Consider the following 18,883-nt stretch of genomic DNA (forward strand, 5'->3'; position numbering starts at 1 on the left):
CAGAGGCAAAAGGGTCATTCATGTTGTCAACATGAATATTAAAATCTCCAGTTATTAAAATCCTATTTTGCCTCAGAAGAATGACAGATAAAAACTCAGAAAAATCTTGTAAAAAACCGGAAGGAGGACTTGGTGGTCTGTAAACAGTCACTGCTAAAATAGGTGGGTTGCTGAACATGAAGGAATGATGCTCAAATGACGGATAACCAGTTGATATAAAGGTTTCCGTTTTTAAACCTTGTTGAGCATGGATGCTGTTCCACCACCTCTCTTACCTTCCCTTACAGAGAATAAAAAATTAAAATTAGGTGGAGAGGCCTCAATGAGAGTAGCTGGAGCATCAGTACCAAGCCAGGTTTCAGTTTAAAACAAACAGTTCAAATCACGGTCAACAATCAGATCATTAATTATAAAAGACTTGTTAGAAAGAGATCTGATGTTAAAAACAGCCATGTTCAGTGTGGCAGGTGAAACCAGTGATTTTTCAGTTAATTTTATTTCTGTATTTGGTGCTATGTGAATAGGACGGAGATATCTGACAGAAGGAATGGTTGACTTTGAATGTGAACGTTTGTGATCTTTGCTCGTGATGTGTACCGGAATAAAGGATATGGAGGGAATGTGTGTGCTTTGATCGAACCGTCAGCTGGAAGGTGCAGTGCAAGAGAGGAGGGTGAGATCTATGTTCATCCCAAGAAGATGGGAGCCTTTATGGTTTGGATGTAAGCCGTCTGGTTTAAAAAGGTTTGGTCTATTGTAAAATGCGGTGAAATTGTCAATGTAGTGGATATTTAGGGAGTGGCAGTAACTTTTTAACTAGATATGGAGCTGACGGATTTGGGAGAATTTTGTGTCTCTGTAACGGGGTGAAGGTAGTGGTCCAGATATAATGCAATGTAAATTTGACTGCTGGGTGTGATGAATGAGGTGGATGAAGTCCGCTTTCAAAGTCTCAGACTGCTGGAATTTAATGTCATTGGTACCAGCGTGGATTATGATGGTTGAGGCAGAGGGGGGTTTATCGGTGAGAAGATTGTGGATGTCCTTTACTGATGCCCCTGAGATGGAGTGTGTGTGGCACCTCTTGATGCTGACTTGCCGGATCATAGAGTCTCCCAGGATGAGAACTGGACGGGGCGCTGATCCCGGATCCGGTGCGGGGCCCCCATACCTGACAGCCGGGTTTTGCGAGGCAGCAGAATGCCCGACAGACAGCGATCCCGGGTAAAGCTTAGGAGTAAAATCTGGCAGAGGATGATGATCGGGCGAAATGTTCTCCAAACCCCGGAAGGGCTCGCCTGATCGCCGGGTAACCGCGTCACGTAACAGCTTCACTCCTGCGGCGGAGAACGAAGGGATAGCGGCGGCGTCAGGCGACGGGACCGGCGCTGCAGCACCTGGAGAGAATGTGCTCCAGCATGGCTCCCGCGAGGCGCGCCCGGAGGCAGTGGCCTGGTCAGGCTCATTCGAAGCGGGCCCGGAGGCCGCAGTGGACTTCGCTCCCCGATTCCGAACCCTGATCGTAGCCGAGGGGTGAACGGCAGGAGGCTCATTCCGATCACATCCGACACCAGCCATGGGAGATGGGAGTGCAGGAGGACGACGGTGACACAACCCCGGTCCCGGTGGGTCCTGTTGGTTTGTTGGCGGATCAGCGGGTCCCGGATCTTCACCCAGCGGGGCATAGCGGTTGGAGAGCGCCAGTCTAGCCGAACAGGAAGGATCAGTTTTCGGCCCGTGGCTCCTCCGGCTGCGCCGTGTCACCTCTGCCCATGGCAGCTTGGGTGCTTGGGTCCCTGAGCCCCGCTTCGGCCCTCTCCTGCTCGAGGTCAGGTGGAAACCGAACCGACTCTCCAGAGTTACCGCGGTCAAGTGAGCCGACATCTGCGGAAGCGCGGTCACGCCAGCCGTCACTGACTTTTAGCATGCGCGTTTACATCATAGTTTACGGTACACACACCCAGCGAGCTGGAAAGACGGCATAAAGCGCTGATATCACCCATGTCACTGTTATACCCATTATAGAAATGACATGTACTGTACTCTGAAATAAATGAGAGTTGTTGCATGCCCTGTATCGTTATTTGATGTACAAATGTATTCATTTGGATTGCATGTCTGTTCATTCCATAATAAACTACCAGAAATAACGTGTTTTGTCTGAAATATAATAATCAGACAGATTCTAAAAGTGAGATTCAACACTGACAAGTGTGTTTTGTGGGTTGTTGAGCATGACATGAAATGGAATCAAGCAGAAATGAAGACACTCCAAGTAAAATCACATCTGGTCCTGTCAACTCTTTCTAAAGTTGCTTCATTTAAGGTGACGCAAAACTTTCACTGGATTATTGTTGGTAATGATGTTCACTAATATCACAGCAAGTTTGATGAAAAATGACTGGAGAATATTATAGATATTAAAGTTATAGAACAATTTGGGTCTCCTCATTTACAGACACTGTGTAATATGTAAACCTTAAAAAATGCTACTTCTTTCAAAGGTGACGCAAAACTTTCACTGGATTATTGTTGGGAATAATGTTCACTAACATCACAGCAAGTTTGAAGAAATTTGACTGGAAAAAATTAAAGATATTGACATTATAGTACACCTAAGCATCCTGCTTGTATAGTTAAAATAAAACTTGTGAACCATTCAAAAGGGCACTTTATCAAAAGGTGACGCAAAACTTTCACTGGATTATTGTTGGTAAGGATGTTCATGATCATTACAGCAAGTTTGAAGGAAAATGACTGGAGAAAATGGGACATGACCCTCTCGTCCACCGGGGTGAACTCCAACACTTGGCGGCTAAGCTGGGGGCTCACGAGTAAGCCCACACCAGCCCGCTGCCTCTCACCTTGAGCAACTCCAGAGTGGTAGAGAGTCCAACTCCTCTATAAGGACTGAGTTTCAGAGCCCAGGCTATGTGTGGAGGTGAGCCCGACTATATCTAGACGGTATCTCTCAACCTCTCGCAGTAGCTCAGGCTCCTTCCCTCCCAGAGAGGTGACATTCCATGTCCCAAAAGCCAAGTTCCATGACCGGGGTTTGGGCCGCCGAGGCACCCGCCCTTGACTGCCACCCAAACCACAATGCACCGGCCCCTTTTGAGGTCTCCTATGGGTGGTGGGCCCGTGTGAGAGTGGTCCCACGTCGCTCCTTCGGGCTGTGCCCGACCGGGGCCCGTGGGAAAAGCCCCGGTCACCAGGCGCTCGCCTGCGAGCCCCAACCCTGGGCCTGGCTCCAGAGTGGGGCCCCAGTGACGCCAATCCGGGCGACGTAATCGGGTCCTTGTTTTTTCTCATCATCAGGGGATTCTGAACCGCTCTTTGTCTGGCTTGTCACCCAGGACCTGTCTGCCATGGGTGACCCTACCAGGAGCTTAGGCCCCAGACAGCTTAGCTCCTGGGCTCACTCGAGCTCTCAAACTCCCCCACCACGTTAAGGTGGCAGTTCCTCGGGGAGGTTTAATCTATTTTTTAAAAAAGTTCTTTATTTTAGTTACTGTAGACCATCTCTGCCGGTGTACATATCTCTCTGCCTAGCATCAGTAAGGCAGGAGAACAGGAAGTTGAGTTCTGGGCTGGTGACCTGTAAGCCATGAGCAACAGGGTACATTGGTATCCCAATCCCGTTGATGTTTATCTGCGATGAGGGCCAGCTGTTCAGCCAATGTGCGGTTAAACGGTTTCGACGAGCCCATCACTCTGTGGATGTAGGGGGGGTGGTACAGGTTTTGTGGGCACCCGGTTTTGCACACATAGCTGCAAAAAGTTAGGACTCAAAGTTTCTTCCCTGATCCTTGTGAATTACCTTTGGCACCCCAAGCCTACTAAGCATCCCCTCCACCAGTGCATCCACCACAGTCTCTGCTTTTTGGTTAGGCAGGCAGTATGCCTCAGGCCACTTAGTGAAATAATCCATTGTAATAATTATAAAATGGTTAACCTTTTCTGAGTGAGGAAAGGGGCCTAAGACTTCAATCCCCACTCTCTCCATGGGACAGCCTACAGGAAACTGTTGGAAGGGGCCATGTGAATGACCCACTGGGTCCAAATCTACCCCCTTACATGCTGTGCAGGAGTCACACTTTCTGCAGAATTCTGCCACGTCTAGAGGACTCTGCCCCAAGTAGAAGCCTTGTCTGAGCCTGCGGAGAGTTCTGGAGACCCCAAAGTGTCCGAAACCTGGGACCTGTGCATTGCTTAAAGAACAGTGAGCTGCAGGGCTTTTGGCACCACCAGCTGCCAACTTACCTCACCTGCAACTGGCTCCTTCAAGCCTCTCTACAGCACCCCATCACACAGACGTAAAGAGTCTTACAGGGACCGCAGACCTTTAGTTGTTCGAGAGAGCATGGAGATTTCCTCCCAGAATGGCCTTCGCTGCTCCTCGATCAATGAGAGGACATGCTCATGGATCAGCGTCCTCTTGCTTTTGATGTCTCCACTCTGCACTTGCAAGGCGCATTGCACATCTGATTTCAGCCACTCACTTTCTTGTGCCTCTCTGCTCTTACTATAGCGACAGTCCTCTGCTACAACTGTCAGAAGTCAGAGCTCTGGCTCCAACTGTCAGAAGTCAGAGCTCTGTCTCCCCCTCAGGTCACTGGATGGAACAGCTTCCAGAGTACTGAATGTACTCCATCTCCCAGCAACCCCAGTGCACACTTCCTGGCACACTTCAGCCTTACTTCCCAAGCGTTATATTTGGACCTGATGTTCTGTCTCCTGACTCTGTATCTGACTCTGTTTGCCTGCCGCCTACCCGACTCTCTGTCTCTCCTCTGATGATCTCATGCCTGTTATCGACCCCTGCCTGCCTGATCCTTATTTAGCTTTGTGGAAATTTAGCTGAGCTAATAAACCTGCTGCATTTGAATCCAGCCGTCTGCCTGCTCTTGTAACATCAATGAAATTATGCAAATCAAGTTGCCGTTTTTTTGCGGTACAGACACTACCAGAAACCAGAAATTGTTAGTATTCTGTGATTGTTCAGAGTCTGTCTGAAGCTGCGTTCACACCACCTTTGGTGCTCAGCTGGCGTGGACATCGAGTGCAGTGGCAAAGGAAAGCGATATCTATGCTGATCGTCACAATGGGTTAAATACAGCATCAGTTAAAGAGAAAGTTCCCCTTTTACCGCTTGTTTTGGTCCCGATAATGAAGCAAAAGTTTGTTTTAAAGAAGCCAGCACACTGATTTAGAACATTTATGCTGTGTGACCGGAGTATTCTTTTTTAGGCGTGCGGTTATCACTGTGGTATATCACTTTTTAATGAACAACCAGCAGCCAATCAGAATCGAAAATTCACCTGGACCATGGTATAAGACTGAGTAATAGCTGTTTATTTTTCAGTAGAAGTCTTTGGGACTTTGCTTCTTGGAAGGTGGGCACTTCCTTGGAACACTGGTGGGGATTGTTCACTCAAGAGCAATCATGGACGAATGTGGAGGACAGAATCTGGTAGCTTACCAAAATAAAAATTTCTTTAGAATCTGATGATAAACAAAGCAGAAATAATATAAGCTACAATCTACACTTTTTTAGAATCTGCTACCTGGTACTAAGTGACCCTTGGCCAGGCGTTAGGTACCACAGGCTTAGTTTTTATTGTTTTTTCCATCCTTCTTAACTTGACATTCACCCTCAGCCATTGATCATTTTTCTCCTTTGCTGTTTAAGTGGAGGGTGATGACTGATGCAAAGGTGAGGTTTAGATATCTCTGCTTATTTGTGTCTGAGTTAATTTGTGAGAGGGAATGTGAGCGTAATTTCTCCATTACTTTTCTGTTTTTTCAAAATATTTTCCATTTACCCCTACATATCTTTTTCTCTCCTTCATTCCTCATTCCTTTGGAGCACATGATGTAATGAGTAAAGTTTAGCCTGAAAAAAATCCTCGTAACCCTTGTGCTATCCTAGGCACTTTAACATTAGGAGTTGGATCATCTAGACCCACTATGCAGTGCGCTAATCCTTTTTTCTTCAATGATTAGTGATCTTCTCTGGTGTCCATGGATAACATGAAATCTTTCCACCTTTATCCACCTTTGTCATAGTAGGGAGAACACGTCAAAGTAAGGGTGGGGTCATCTAAGATAGCACAAGGGTTAAGAGTCAAAACAAAAGATGAAACAGAGCCAAATACCTTTGTGCAACCATAAAATTCTTTCCTGTGTTTAAAACTGCCTTTTAAATTTTATTTAAATTGTCTTTATTTAAAGATTTCCCCATACGTAGAAGACGGAAAAAAAATCATGCATAGGCCATGAAGTCCTAACACAACTGTTCAAATCTATTATAATTGCATAAGTACCAGCTGTCTGGTTTAATAGCACTGAACATGATGGAACATGATTGTCACACCACTCTGTTCTTTTATATTTTTGCACATGAAGGATCATTCTAAAACACCAGCCTGTCAATTTATTAACAACAATGTTGTCTTGCCCGAAGCAATGGCAGTCAGTTCCACACACGTTGTCTTAGCATTTCTATTTTTACCTCACAGATGACACTTCTTACATAAGTAAGAGGGAGAGGAACAAGGAAAACATCCATGGCTTACGATAAATTCAGTAGGTGACATGCCTCTATTGTGCTGAATAATCTTAACCACGGGCGCCTGCAGTGCACAGGTACTCCGGCCAACCTCTGATCAGAAAATTGCAGCTTTGGCTCCCACCATGCCCCCCATGTGCTGAAATGTCCTTGGGCAAGACACTGAACCCCACATTGCTACCGCTGCTTATAGATTGGTGCCAGCATCAGGCAGTGGAGCCGCCATCGGTGTGTAAATGTGTGCGCATGGTTAAACAGGACTGTGACTTTAAAGCGCTTTGGGCTTCCAATGAAAGTATTGTAGTTTTCACACCATAGAGTGCATCGGATTATAAGGCACACAGTCAATGAATGGTCTGTTTTTGAATTTATGAACTTATGTCATGTATATGAACTATGGTATAATGTGCACTAAGCGAGACAAAAGAGTCAGAGATAACTGTGTCACATTGTCAGATTTTATTTACTGCATCCACTGTAACTGTAGAACTTGTTTGTAACACACCAGGGGTCACCGACCCTACCACCCTGCTTGTTTTACAGCTAACCCTGCTTCAGTAGATGCCGTTTTTGACTGATTGAACACACCTGATCCAGGTGAGCAGCAATTACTGAAGCAGGGTTAGCAAGCAGGGCGGTAGCCCACGAGGTACTGGCTTGGTGAACCTGTTTGATTGCTTGAAATGAACCATTTCCAAATCCAATATTCAAATCCAAATAATGGTATATCCCTGATGTTTTTGTTCTTAAAAAATGTAATTATACAAATCCCAAAAATATTTTAAAGTTGTTCTTTTACCTTTTTTTTTTATATTTGTCATAGTTTTATAAGAATTAGGCTTTAGTGGTAAAATGACTCCAGTAATGATAAAGTTTATGGTAAGTTCACAGCTTTGTATACTAATAGTACATTTCCTGATCCATCAGGGTTCATGAGCCTGAAAGAATCAAAAGTATCCATACGGTCACAAGATTAAAACCTGTACATCAGTGGAACAAAAGAGCAAATGCTGCTAAGGTATGTTGTCCTTGAGATCGCTATGCCCTGCAGCAAGCATGTTTGAAATCAGCATGTATAGAACAGCCTTGACCCATGCCAGCATTCCTCTGAGATCTACATTTAAAACAAGACCTAATTTAATAATTACATTGTTCCACAGCTCTTTAGAAAAAAAATCTGAAGATTCTTTTCACATGAACCTACTTAATCAATGAGTCCTGCACTAGGTTTTGAAGTGTGCCTTACAGTACGGAAAATACGGTAGTAAAGGGCTACATAAGTGAATGCCAATTTAATATGAAAACTGTGAATGCTGTGATTTTATACAAAGATGTTTTTACCTGTGAATTCTATTGAAACTAGAGGAAAACTATTGCAAAAGCCTATTAAGTACTTGGGCATTTGGAAAGTATCATAACATTAAGTACACAATTTTTTGATGAGCAGTTATCACATATGCATCTGCAAATATTCTATTTAACATACATTTTTGAAATTAGTAAGGACTGAGCAAGCAAACACAGGCAACAGTTAATTATAGAAAAAAAACATTTAAAATATGCTTAAATGGCTAGAAAATAACAAAGGGAGGCATCTTTAAAAAGATGGAGTGGGGATTGTAAAATGTAGAGGGAGAGGGGGGAGTGAGCATGTTAGTTTTTTGGGTAGTTGAAAAAATGTCTATGTGGTTTACATGAGATTTATTGTTGGATGGTTTATAAAGACAGATGATAATAAGAAAAGAAAGTACTTACTTAAAAAACATTGTAAAAGTTTATAGCACGAATGTGCTTATTGGATATGTCTAGCTGTGGTAAAAGACCTTACAAACCTGTAATTAGCAGTAATATACCAAAACTGCAAAAATCTTAGCCTCCCGACTCCAATTTTTGAATCAGTATTAGTAACATTATTGAGAAAGATTTGGAAATCATCAATACAAGATTCTTTCAGCATTAGTAATAGGACCTCAGCTGAAAAAACTGCTGTTTTATTATTAACAATAACGACTATAACTGTGATTAAAATTCAATGAAAAGGAGTTAGGCCTCACTGGTTTGTTCCATTAGCACTGGTAACTCACCAAAGAATGCACTGATTTCAGCATTATATCTTAGCCAGTGACGTGCAGTGAGGGTTGCAGAGACCTGATTTGATCTGATTTACTGACCTAAAATTGATCCAGGACATCTTTAGCTAAAAATTCAACCAGTTTGACTCAGAGATAAATACCTGGGCACTGAAAGTTGTCCAGATTCCCTGTCTTTCTTGCAAGATAATGCAATGTGTAACCAAATAAACAAGTAAACACGAATTTATGTCAAATCCTTTCACTTTTTAGTTTCATAAAGTTCAGCCCACTGTTGTTTTTCCACATCAAAATAATACAAACAGAACATTATTAGAACATTCTACCACACTGTATGTTCACACGCCTTTGCAAAATTCAAAGGGTTTCCACACATTTGACTGTAGTAATGGTTGAACATTTTTTGCTGACATCACGTGTGTGTTGTCCGCTGTGATGGCACTTGGTTGTTTTTTTTGTTATAGTAAAAATAAACCTGATGACTGTTCCTAGCACTGCGCCTTTCTGGACTGAGAGGTCTGAGGTCTTTCCAGGTATCTGTTGTAGCCACTCCTCCAGCTTGGGGGTTACTGCCCCGAGTGCTCCAATTACCACAGGCACCACTGTCACCTCCACTTTCCAGGCTTTCTCCAGTTCTTCTCTGAGTCCCTGGTATTTCTCCAGTTTCTCATGTTCCTTCTTCCTGATGTTCCCATCGCTTGCCACTGCCACATCCACCACAATGGCTTTCCTCTGTTCTTTGTCCACCACTATGATGTCTGGTTGGTTCGCCATTACCATTCTGTCAGTCTGGATCTGGAAGTCCCACAGGATTTTTGCCCTTTCATTCTCTACCACCTTCGGGATTGTTTCCCATTTTGACCTTGGGGTTTCCAGTTCATATTCTGCACACATGTTCCTGTATATTATTCCAGCCACTTGATTGTGGCGCTCCATGTATGCTTTCCCTGCCAGCATATTACTGGCATATATATATATATATATATATATATATATATATATATATATATATATATATATATATATATATATATATATATATATATATATATATATATATATATATATATATATAGCCAATAGCCAACAACTGGATGTGTGTCTCATGCATATCTCATGTCAGCCTTTTATTTTGTAAACATAAAAAGTTCATGTTGGACCCAGGAAGAATGTAAAATGTTTAGCAGTTGAGTGACACGCTCATGAAAACACATTGAGGTGAATGCTACAATCAGACTATACCAGACACAATACTATGAAGGTGCTCTCTCACACGCACACACATAGGGAGTGTCTGTGTTGTTCAAACTGATTCAAAGTTAAAGGTTCAAATTTAATGTTTTTTTACCTGCACTTTTCAAAATCTAAAAGCCTAAAGAGCTATAATAATTGATACAAGGCTCAATTTATGCCAAATTAAGTGAAACAAACCAATGTTCATGTAGTGTTGTGATTTTTTTGCAACAGCTTTTCAGAAATAAATGTATATGTTCTATAATCACTGAACACTTCTTCTGATGAATAAGGAACAAGAAAACATATATGATCTCAGTGTCTGCCCCAGCAACATTCCTGAATGACATTCTTGGGATGTAGGCCTATAAAAGTCACAAGATCTGTGACATACATGAGCCTACAACAGAGAGCTGAAGGTGGATGCTGAGGAAGATCACAACTCCTCATCGCCGATTCTCAGGTTGGTTCAGCAGCTCCTCTTGTTTGTTCAGATATATTTTTTTATAGGTTTAATCTAATCTTTCTACTTTTAAACAAGATTTAAATCTGATTCTTTTATTAAAAAAGAGCAGAACTGATAATCAAGTGAATGTGTTTGAAGATCTTTCGTGTCTTTATTGCAGAATGAACATGTACGTGGGTCTGCTGGCCGTGGGCATTACTCTGTGCCTGCAGTGCCAGGTTGATGCAGGTGTGAAAACTGCTTTTGTGTTGTCATCTCTTTGTCAAAAACTAAAAATGTAAAATAATGCAAATGTATTGAAATCATGTTGAAAATTTAAAAAGTGTTCTTGTCCTATAAAAAATAAAATACAAGACAGATTTTTAAAAATTAAAAGAACAGAATGGAAATTAAATGAATAACCTTCCTTTTTCAGAATCAATCAGCAAGAGTTTGATTGTGAAGGCTGTGGCTGAAGCCAAGGCAAATGTGGATGCAGCTTATACATACTCCAGGCGAAAGTGAGTATGAAACTCTACTATTTTATTGGTCTTATAAAATTGCTGCAAATATTACAAATTAGAATATAAGAAATAAGTGCAATTGAAAGTCTTATCTACCTGACACAGGAGCATAGACCGAGTGAAGAGGAGTGGAGCAAGCCCTGGTAGCGTCATTCCGTTGTTGAAGCAGCCCTCTGGCCTGTCCCGGGAGGCTGTGCGAGCTGCTGACTACATGCAAAACACACTGAGTCTGCTCAGAGGGGCCCTGGAGAAACGTCAAAAGCGTTCCATAAATGCCACAGGTCCGTTTGCACCAACTGTCCTTTAGATGTTACTTGATAGCAGTTTAAAATAACACTTCCTGTTTCTTTGTTATTTAGATCTGATCACTGTGGAGGATCTCAACGTAATTGCAAAACTCACAGGATGTGCTGCACAAATTAGACCACCTTCATGCAAAGATATCCCCAAAAGTTATCGAACAGCAGCCAGCTCTTGCAACAACCTGTGAGTCCGATTTACAGATATTTACTGTCCCCTACACCACATTCCTAAATTACAGATGTTGAGTTTAGTCATTTGGGAAATTGACTGCAGGTTCTATACATGTAGATAATACATAATGTGAAGTAATTGTCGGAACTGAAGGATTAATTTTTAAAATAGTAAAAATCCACGCTGGGGATCTTCAAACATTCCTTTCTTGCGTTGGCTGCCTGCTGAGTATGAAGATGACCTGACTAGTCCTAAAGGCTGGACCTCTGACCTGAGAGTGAACTACCACCTTATTCCTCTGGTATGCTCTCCAGATAAATGTAACCACACCAATACTGACATAAAGCTCAGTGCCCATTGAGTTTGTGTTGTTCTCAGGTAAGAGAAGTGTCCAACCGGATCCTGGCAACAGCTAACGAGGACGTGGAGAGTGACCCTCTCTACAGTCATCTGGTGACGATCTTCGGCCAGTGGACGGACCACGACCTGACATTCACCCCCCACTCTCCTTCCATTGTCTCCTTTAATAACAACATCAGCTGTGAAACTAGCTGTGCTCGTACTGAACCATGCTTCCCTATTGAGGTCATTATGATGGCATAAATTGTGAGAACAGATAGAGGAAAATGTGTGAAAGCGTTCATGTAAACCACTTTGTGTTTTCATCTAAAAAGATTCCCAGCAACGATGAACGCTTCCAAGAAGATCCAAAGGAATGCCTGCCATTCTCCCGCTCTGCACCAGCCTGTGGCTCCGGGAATACGGGACACATCTTTGGTGCCAGCACTCTGCGTCACCAGATGAACACTCTCACGTCCTTCATTGATGCTGGTCAGGTGTATGGTTCTGATGAGGCAAAGGCTCAGAAGCTTAGAGATCTTTCTACAGAAGAGGGCTTGATGAAGGTCAACCCGGAGTTTGATGACAATGGCCGGGCCCTCCTGCCTTTCACCGCTGATAATGCGAAAATGTGCAAGACAAGAGCCAACATAACCAAAGATCCCAATGCTAGAGAGTTGGAATGTTTCTTTGCAGGTGAGTTACAATACAGTTGAGGGTACTCATTCTATTGAATGTTAGGCCTTAAATCTTTCCATTATTTTCTTCAATTTTTCCTTTGTGTGATTTCAAAGGTGATGATCGTTCAAATGAGAACATTGGACTTGCTTCATTGCACACTCTCATGGTGAGAGAACACAACCATTTGGCGCGTGCCCTCGCAAATTTGAACCCTAATTGGGATGGAAACAGGCTTTATCAAGAGGCACGCAAAATCATGGGGGGATATATGCAGGTAAGAGATCTATTGGTTAAAAACAAATAGACAAAGGACAATGCTGTGGTTTAAGACACTTTCTAAGCACCTAACATCACTGTTGAGGCCTATTTGCCTCAACTTGGTTCTGTGATGCCATCTTTTTAAGCATGCAGTTGTATCTTTTTTGGGTTTAGGTGATCACATACAGAGATTACCTCAGGCACATCCTTGGCCCTGAAGTCATGTCCAAGCAACTGTCTACCTATCCTGGCTATGATGAAAATGTGGATCCCAGCATTGCCAACGTGTTTGCCACAGCTGCATACAGATTTGCTCATTTGATGGTCCAACCATTTATTTTTCGTCTTAACGAGAATTATGAGAATCACGCTGACTACCCCACTGAGCTGCTGCACAGAACTATGTTTACTCCATGGAGAATTGCTTTTGAAGGCAAGGCCTCAAATTTTGTAAGAATTGTGTGAACCAACAGGTGGGTCAATTTTAAAAACTCCTTTGTGGTGTTGTGTTCTTTAGGAGGTTTGGATCCAATCCTGAGGGGCCTTGTGGGTCGCCCGGCCAAACTGAACACACAGAATCACATGCTGACTGAAGAGCTGAGGAATAGACTCTTTAAGTTCTCTGTGGATCTGGCTATGGATCTGGGATCTCTGAACATGCAAAGAGGCAGAGACCATGGACTTCCTCGTAATCATCTACCTAGAACTTTGTGGATGTTTCTAAAACTGTTTAGTATACTTATCTCAAATGTCCATGAACTAAACTTTTTTTTTTTGGTAGGCTACAACAAGTGGCGCGGTTTCTGTGGACTCTCACAACCGCAAAATTTGGAAGAGCTGGCTACAGTGCTGAACAACACGGATCTTGCCCAGAGACTGCTGGATCTTTATGGCACAGCCGACAACATTGATGTATGGCTGGGAGGAGTGGCTGAGCCATTTGTTGCCGGGGGAAGAGTGGGGCCTCTGTTTGCCTGCCTGATTTCCACTCAATTCAAGAGGATCCGCCAAGGAGACCGGTAAAGATGCACTTCACTACTCAGCTGACATTACTGAAGCTAAACAGTTGTTGGTAATAACTTAATCAGAGACTTAATCGAAACAAATTCCTGTTTCAGTTTTTGGTGGGAGAATAACGGCGTCTTCACTTGTGCTCAGAGAAGGTCCCTGAGAGATGCATCACTTGCCAGGATCATTTGTGACAACACTGGCATCACAGAAGTACCCAACCAACCCTTCCAGTACCGTCCTCGTGGTTCTGGGTACTTTCAGTGCAAAGACCTCCCAGCATTTGACCTCAAGCCATGGGCGGAGAATTGTGAGTTAATGTTCTGACATGCAGTTGTGTTTCAACACTGGTGTTCGTGTGATTAAACTTATCTTCTCTTTCTCTTAATGTCATTTTAAAGGGACAATTTTCTATTTTTCACTGTTATAAACCAACATACAGTAGTTGTATTTAAGATTCTTTGTGTTTGTGTTGTTTCACTGAATAGAGAAATTTCTTTTTTTACTTGTTTTCTTAATAGATAATGAGCCAACCAGGGCAACAGAACCACAAGGACCCCAAGGGCCCCAAGGACCACCAGGTAAATGCTAGTTCTTGTTACCTGACTCTTCATACAATAAACATCTTAATAATCTCTACATAGAGGAATTTCTGCAATTAAAGTATGTTCATATCTTTTTGGACACAGGACCTCAAGGCCCACCCGGACCTCCAGGCCCACCTGGACCCCCAGGCACAGTGGAGAAGGTTGCATTCTCTGTTCGTCTCGGCAGCAACTTCCCCAAAGCTGGGGCCCCCATTTCCTTCCGTGATGTCATCTACAATGGGCAGAACAGCTATAACACCAAAACAGGCATTTTCACCTGCGTGCACCCAGGAGTTTATGAGTTCCAGTTCCACTGCACAATATCTGACACGGCAGCTAGTGTGGATCTGCTGCAGAATGGAGAGCTGATTCTGCATTCATACACCACCCAGCAAAATGGCTACGTCTCAGCCAGTGGAAGCACTTTCATCAAACTCCAGCGGGGAGACAAGGTGTGGCTGGTTGCAAACAATGGTGGCAACGGTCTCACAAGTGACAGCTACTTCTCTGGACATCTGCTGTTTGCTGAGTGAAAGCGCTGCAACAACTGTTCCCTACATAAACCCTGACGTGGGTCTAAATTAATGTAAATTAATGCCCACTTAAAAGTCTACTTGTCTTATTGTCCCCAACATTACTGAGAATAATATTTTGAAACTATCATCCTCTGGTTTTACTGTATTCCTGGCTTTATTTGAAGTCATAAATATTTAATACTGAAAAATTTCTTTAAAAAAAGGGTTTCTTTTATTATACTTAGAATTAGTCATGCAAATATACAATGCATTTAAAAAAAAAAGTTTACTTGTATTTTAGTTCCCTGAATGATGATGGTGTTGTAGCAAAGGTCAGGAAAATGAATGTGAACGAATTGTTAGAGATTTCTTTGTTAGCTTAATGTGAGGTACACTCGTGTTTGTGATGAGTGTAACTAAATATTGTTACATTTTAATGTAAATACATAACTACAAAAAAGTAAAGACTGGCTTCAGAGTGCTTTGTTTTTCACCCATGGGATTTGAGGAAGCGGATTGCACGGTGTCGTAGTGGTTAGCCCTCTAAACAGGGGGATTACTGTAATGTTTCATATATTCACAATGCTTTTTTTAGGCTATATATTAATTAGTATACTTTTACTTAATATTTTAAATAATAAGAAAAATAATAATAATGACAATAAAACCGCTAAATATTTTGAAAAGCAGCCCAAATTTTATAGACCCGCCCAATGCCAATTTTACCCGCCCAACATAACCAAAAGAAGCCCAATTGGGCGGAAACCCGCCCAATCTGGCAACACTGTTCATAACGCGCTTGACACGGAAACAAAGTGGCGCATTACCGCCACCACCTGGTCTGGAGGCGAACTACTCCTATTTAACGCGGAGAATGACACTTATTTGTCAGAGTAAAAACATAATAAATATGAACATTTTACAGAGACTATTTATGAATCTGCTGTGTTCTGATCATGGAAAACGTGACTGATTTATAAATAATTAAATTACAAACACTTTGGTGTTGATTTAATGTATTTGTTCATAAATAAACCCCCAAGTTATTTTTTCATGCCAATATTTATTTTGTTTTTGTGCCGCTGAACGATTAACGGGCTCTTGCAAGGAGGCATTTTTTTCTGTAGTTTTCTTACACATTACTGAAAATGGCTTTGAAAATGAATCTGTCCGTGTTCCTGGCAATAATTCAACCGTTTTTCGTGAGATCAAACTGAAAACGAGCAGATATGCAGCATCACAGGACGGCAAGGAGAAGCAGACATCTCAGAAGATTTCCTCTGGATGCCCTGACCAGACAGAATAACTTGTGAGTTAAACTTAAAGCTTTTTTTTTAGTTAAACCTAAACTTTAACTTAAACTTTGTTACTAATCATGCTCAAGGTTACACAGTCTGCTGGGTAAGAGTTTAACATTCTTTTTCAAGTGAGTTGTGTAGTCCAATTACATGAAACACTTGTGAGTTCAAAGTTTAGAATTTTTTATTCAGAGTCAAACCATATCACTTGTTTTAAACAAAAACAAAACAAAAACTTTCATTTTTAAAAGTTTAAATGAAAATCCAAAAACCCAGCCAAATAAAAACCACGAGATTTTCCAGAATTAATAAATACTTCATAATCTAAAATGTAAGACATCAAAATAAATAGAAACATTAAAAAAATGTGATTTAATTTCCTCAATGAAATAATTAATGTTGCATTTTCCAGGGTCTTTCACGTCTCTACTGCTTTACCAACACAAAGGTGTCTGTCCTGGCCCTTTACGCTGACGGTCAGTCCGACACAAGACTGGATTTTCGGTTGACCCGCAGGACCATCGAGCATCTGGGTCGATGGTCCTGAAGCATCAGCTTCGGGTTCCTCACACTCTGGGGGGTCACAGGAGACTGACGTCCTGGTGTTTCTTTTCTGGCTGGCGTGTGGCACATCTTACAGTGTGTTAGCCAGAGTCTTTCACATGACACGGTCCACCGTGAGCGATGTTGTCCACAGGACGGCAGACCGCATCCTCCAGCTGATGAGCAGGGTCACCCAGCTTCCCAGTGGGAATGAACTACCATAAGTCGCCTCTGGATTTTAGCAGCTCGCTTGGTCTTTCTCCTTCCAAAGGGTCACAAGGAGCATTGATGGCTGCCACATAAGAATAAAGGCCCTAAAAGATAATGCAGCTTGTTATTTTAACAGGAAGCTTTTTTATTCCATTAAAATGCATGCTGTATGTGACTCTAATGCCAAATTTATAGATATTTTTGTTGAGAATCCAGGATCAATCCATGATTCACGGGTTCTACGTAAAAGCCCAATTTATGTAAATCAAACAAACCCACCTGAAGGATCCTTTTGGGTGATGGTGGGTATCCCTGCATTGCACATCCCATCATGCTGCTGACACCCTACAGGGAACCCATGAGGAATGCCATTGAGGCAGTTACAACCAGAACCACTCCAGAACATGCTCTGTTGTGAAGAGAGCATTTGGCATGATAAAGATGAGGAGGAGAGCAATATTTCTGAGGGCACTGGAAGTAAAACCAACCTTTGCAATGAAAATCATTGCCTGCAGTTCAATTCTGCACATTCTGTGCATCAGCAAAGGCGACTGCTTAGCCACAGATGTTGAGCCACAGCAGGACAACACCAGGAACATGCAGGACGAGCAGAGTCACGTCCGTCTGCAAGGACAAATCTTTGCTTTCCTTTCAGCTCCAACTGTGACACACATGACTCTAGAAGACCAGGATTATTGTTAACATGTATAAAAATAAATATTAACATATAAAACGAAATTCTAAATATGTACATCTGATATTTATATGAAAATCCTTTTGAGATTGTTAAAAACAGCTCAGATTTAAATAATACATGTAAATTATTCATTTTTGTTCATACATTTATTAAACAAATTGGAAAAACAATGGCTGCATTACATTTTAGAACAATAATTTCAACTCAAGTAAACTTAACAGACTCTCCTGTCGCTGTTCCTCCCTTCTAGCCCTTTCCTCCTCTCTCTTCTGGGTCTTTAACATAAACCTTTAACCCAGTACGACAACGATTAACCGTTTATTAAAATGAAGTCAAATCTGATCATGTGTCTCTACCCATCTGGCACGAGCTAGCTTGAAAACAAACAGGCTATCTTTCTCCATCCGCAAATGGATCGGATTTTCCTCATCCTGGTCTGTCCCTACATATATGAACACATTTAAAACATGTGTTAATAACTTGTGACTACGGTTAGAAGTCACTGCTTTTTGATGTAATATCTAGCGTTTGTTTTTAGCCTTCGGCGCTAATTCGCGTTAGCGTTAGCTTTAGCATTACTGAAATTGATGAGCTTCAAAACAATCTAGGTTGTTGATTGAGGAATATAACATATTAAACACATCATCCTAAGTATTTACAAATATATTTTACAACAGATACTGGATATTTTTTAATATACTTACACGTTTCGGTGGTTTTCCTTGCGCAACCGGCTGCCATTTTCGAATGATTCAGACGAATGATTATCTCGCGATAATCAGCCAACTTCCGTTTCTACTGAAATGCCTTCCGTTTCTGTCGAAAATTTCAGTAGTGTGTGTGAGAGCATTTTGGATAGTGTATGTGAGAGCATTTTCACATGTGTATGTGAGAGGATTTTCACATGTGTATGTGAGAGGATTTTCACATGTGTATGTGAGAGGATTTTCACATGTGTATGTGAGAGGATTTTCACATGTGTATGTGAGAGGATTTCAGTAGTGTGTGTGAGAGGATTTCAGTAGTGTGTGTGAGAGGATTTCAGTAGTGTGTGTGAGAGGATTTCAGTAGTGTATGTGAGAGGATTTCAGTAGTGTGTGTGAGAGCATTTTCAGTAGTGTGTGTGAGAGGATTTCAGTAGTGTGTGTGAGAGGATTTCAGTAGTGTGTGTGAGAGGATTTCAGTAGTGTGTGTGAGAGGATTTCAGTAGTGTGTGTGAGAGCATTTTCAGTAGTGTGTGTGAGAGCATTTTCAGTAGTGTGTGTGAGAGCATTTCACATGTGTATGTGAGAGATTTCACATGTGTATGTGAGAGATTTCACATGTGTATGTGAGAGATTTCACATGTGTATGTGAATGAATACATTTTCAGTTGTATGTATACAAGCATTTCACTAGTGTGTGTGAGAG

At 42.0% G+C, this 18,883-nt stretch overlaps 1 protein-coding gene across 1 annotated transcript; it reads left to right on the forward strand.

Moving 5' to 3' along the window:
• The first annotated feature begins 10,259 nt into the window (after nt 1-10,259).
• On the forward strand, nt 10,260-15,107 carry LOC110015551 (eosinophil peroxidase-like). Its single transcript, XM_023958442.1, has 15 exons — nt 10,260-10,357; nt 10,521-10,588; nt 10,776-10,860; nt 10,969-11,144; nt 11,223-11,349; nt 11,509-11,638; nt 11,716-11,922; nt 12,012-12,372; nt 12,471-12,631; nt 12,790-13,048; nt 13,133-13,303; nt 13,397-13,634; nt 13,734-13,933; nt 14,145-14,204; nt 14,313-15,107. The coding sequence occupies exons 2-15, from the start codon at nt 10,522-10,524 to the stop codon at nt 14,741-14,743; spliced, it is 2,673 nt and encodes an 890-aa protein (XP_023814210.1). The 5' UTR covers nt 10,260-10,357; nt 10,521; the 3' UTR covers nt 14,744-15,107.
• The last annotated feature ends 3,776 nt before the right edge of the window (nt 15,108-18,883 follow it).

Source organism: Oryzias latipes, chromosome 9 (assembly GCF_002234675.1).
Source record: "Oryzias latipes chromosome 9, ASM223467v1".
Classification (NCBI taxonomy): Eukaryota; Metazoa; Chordata; class Actinopteri; order Beloniformes; family Adrianichthyidae; genus Oryzias; species Oryzias latipes.

What these genes read in the sequence shown, in the direction of transcription:
- LOC110015551 (XM_023958442.1), top strand. Translation starts at nt 10,522, where the DNA reads ATGAACATGTACGTGGGTCTGCTGGCCGTGGGCATTACTCTGTGCCTG. An exon ending in TCATGGGGGGATATATGCAG is followed by an intron (nt 12,632 to 12,789) that starts GTAAGAGATCTA and finishes TTTTGGGTTTAG; the next exon opens with GTGATCACATACAGAGATTA. An exon ending in CAGAGACCATGGACTTCCTC is followed by an intron (nt 13,304 to 13,396) that starts GTAATCATCTAC and finishes TTTTTTTGGTAG; the next exon opens with GCTACAACAAGTGGCGCGGT.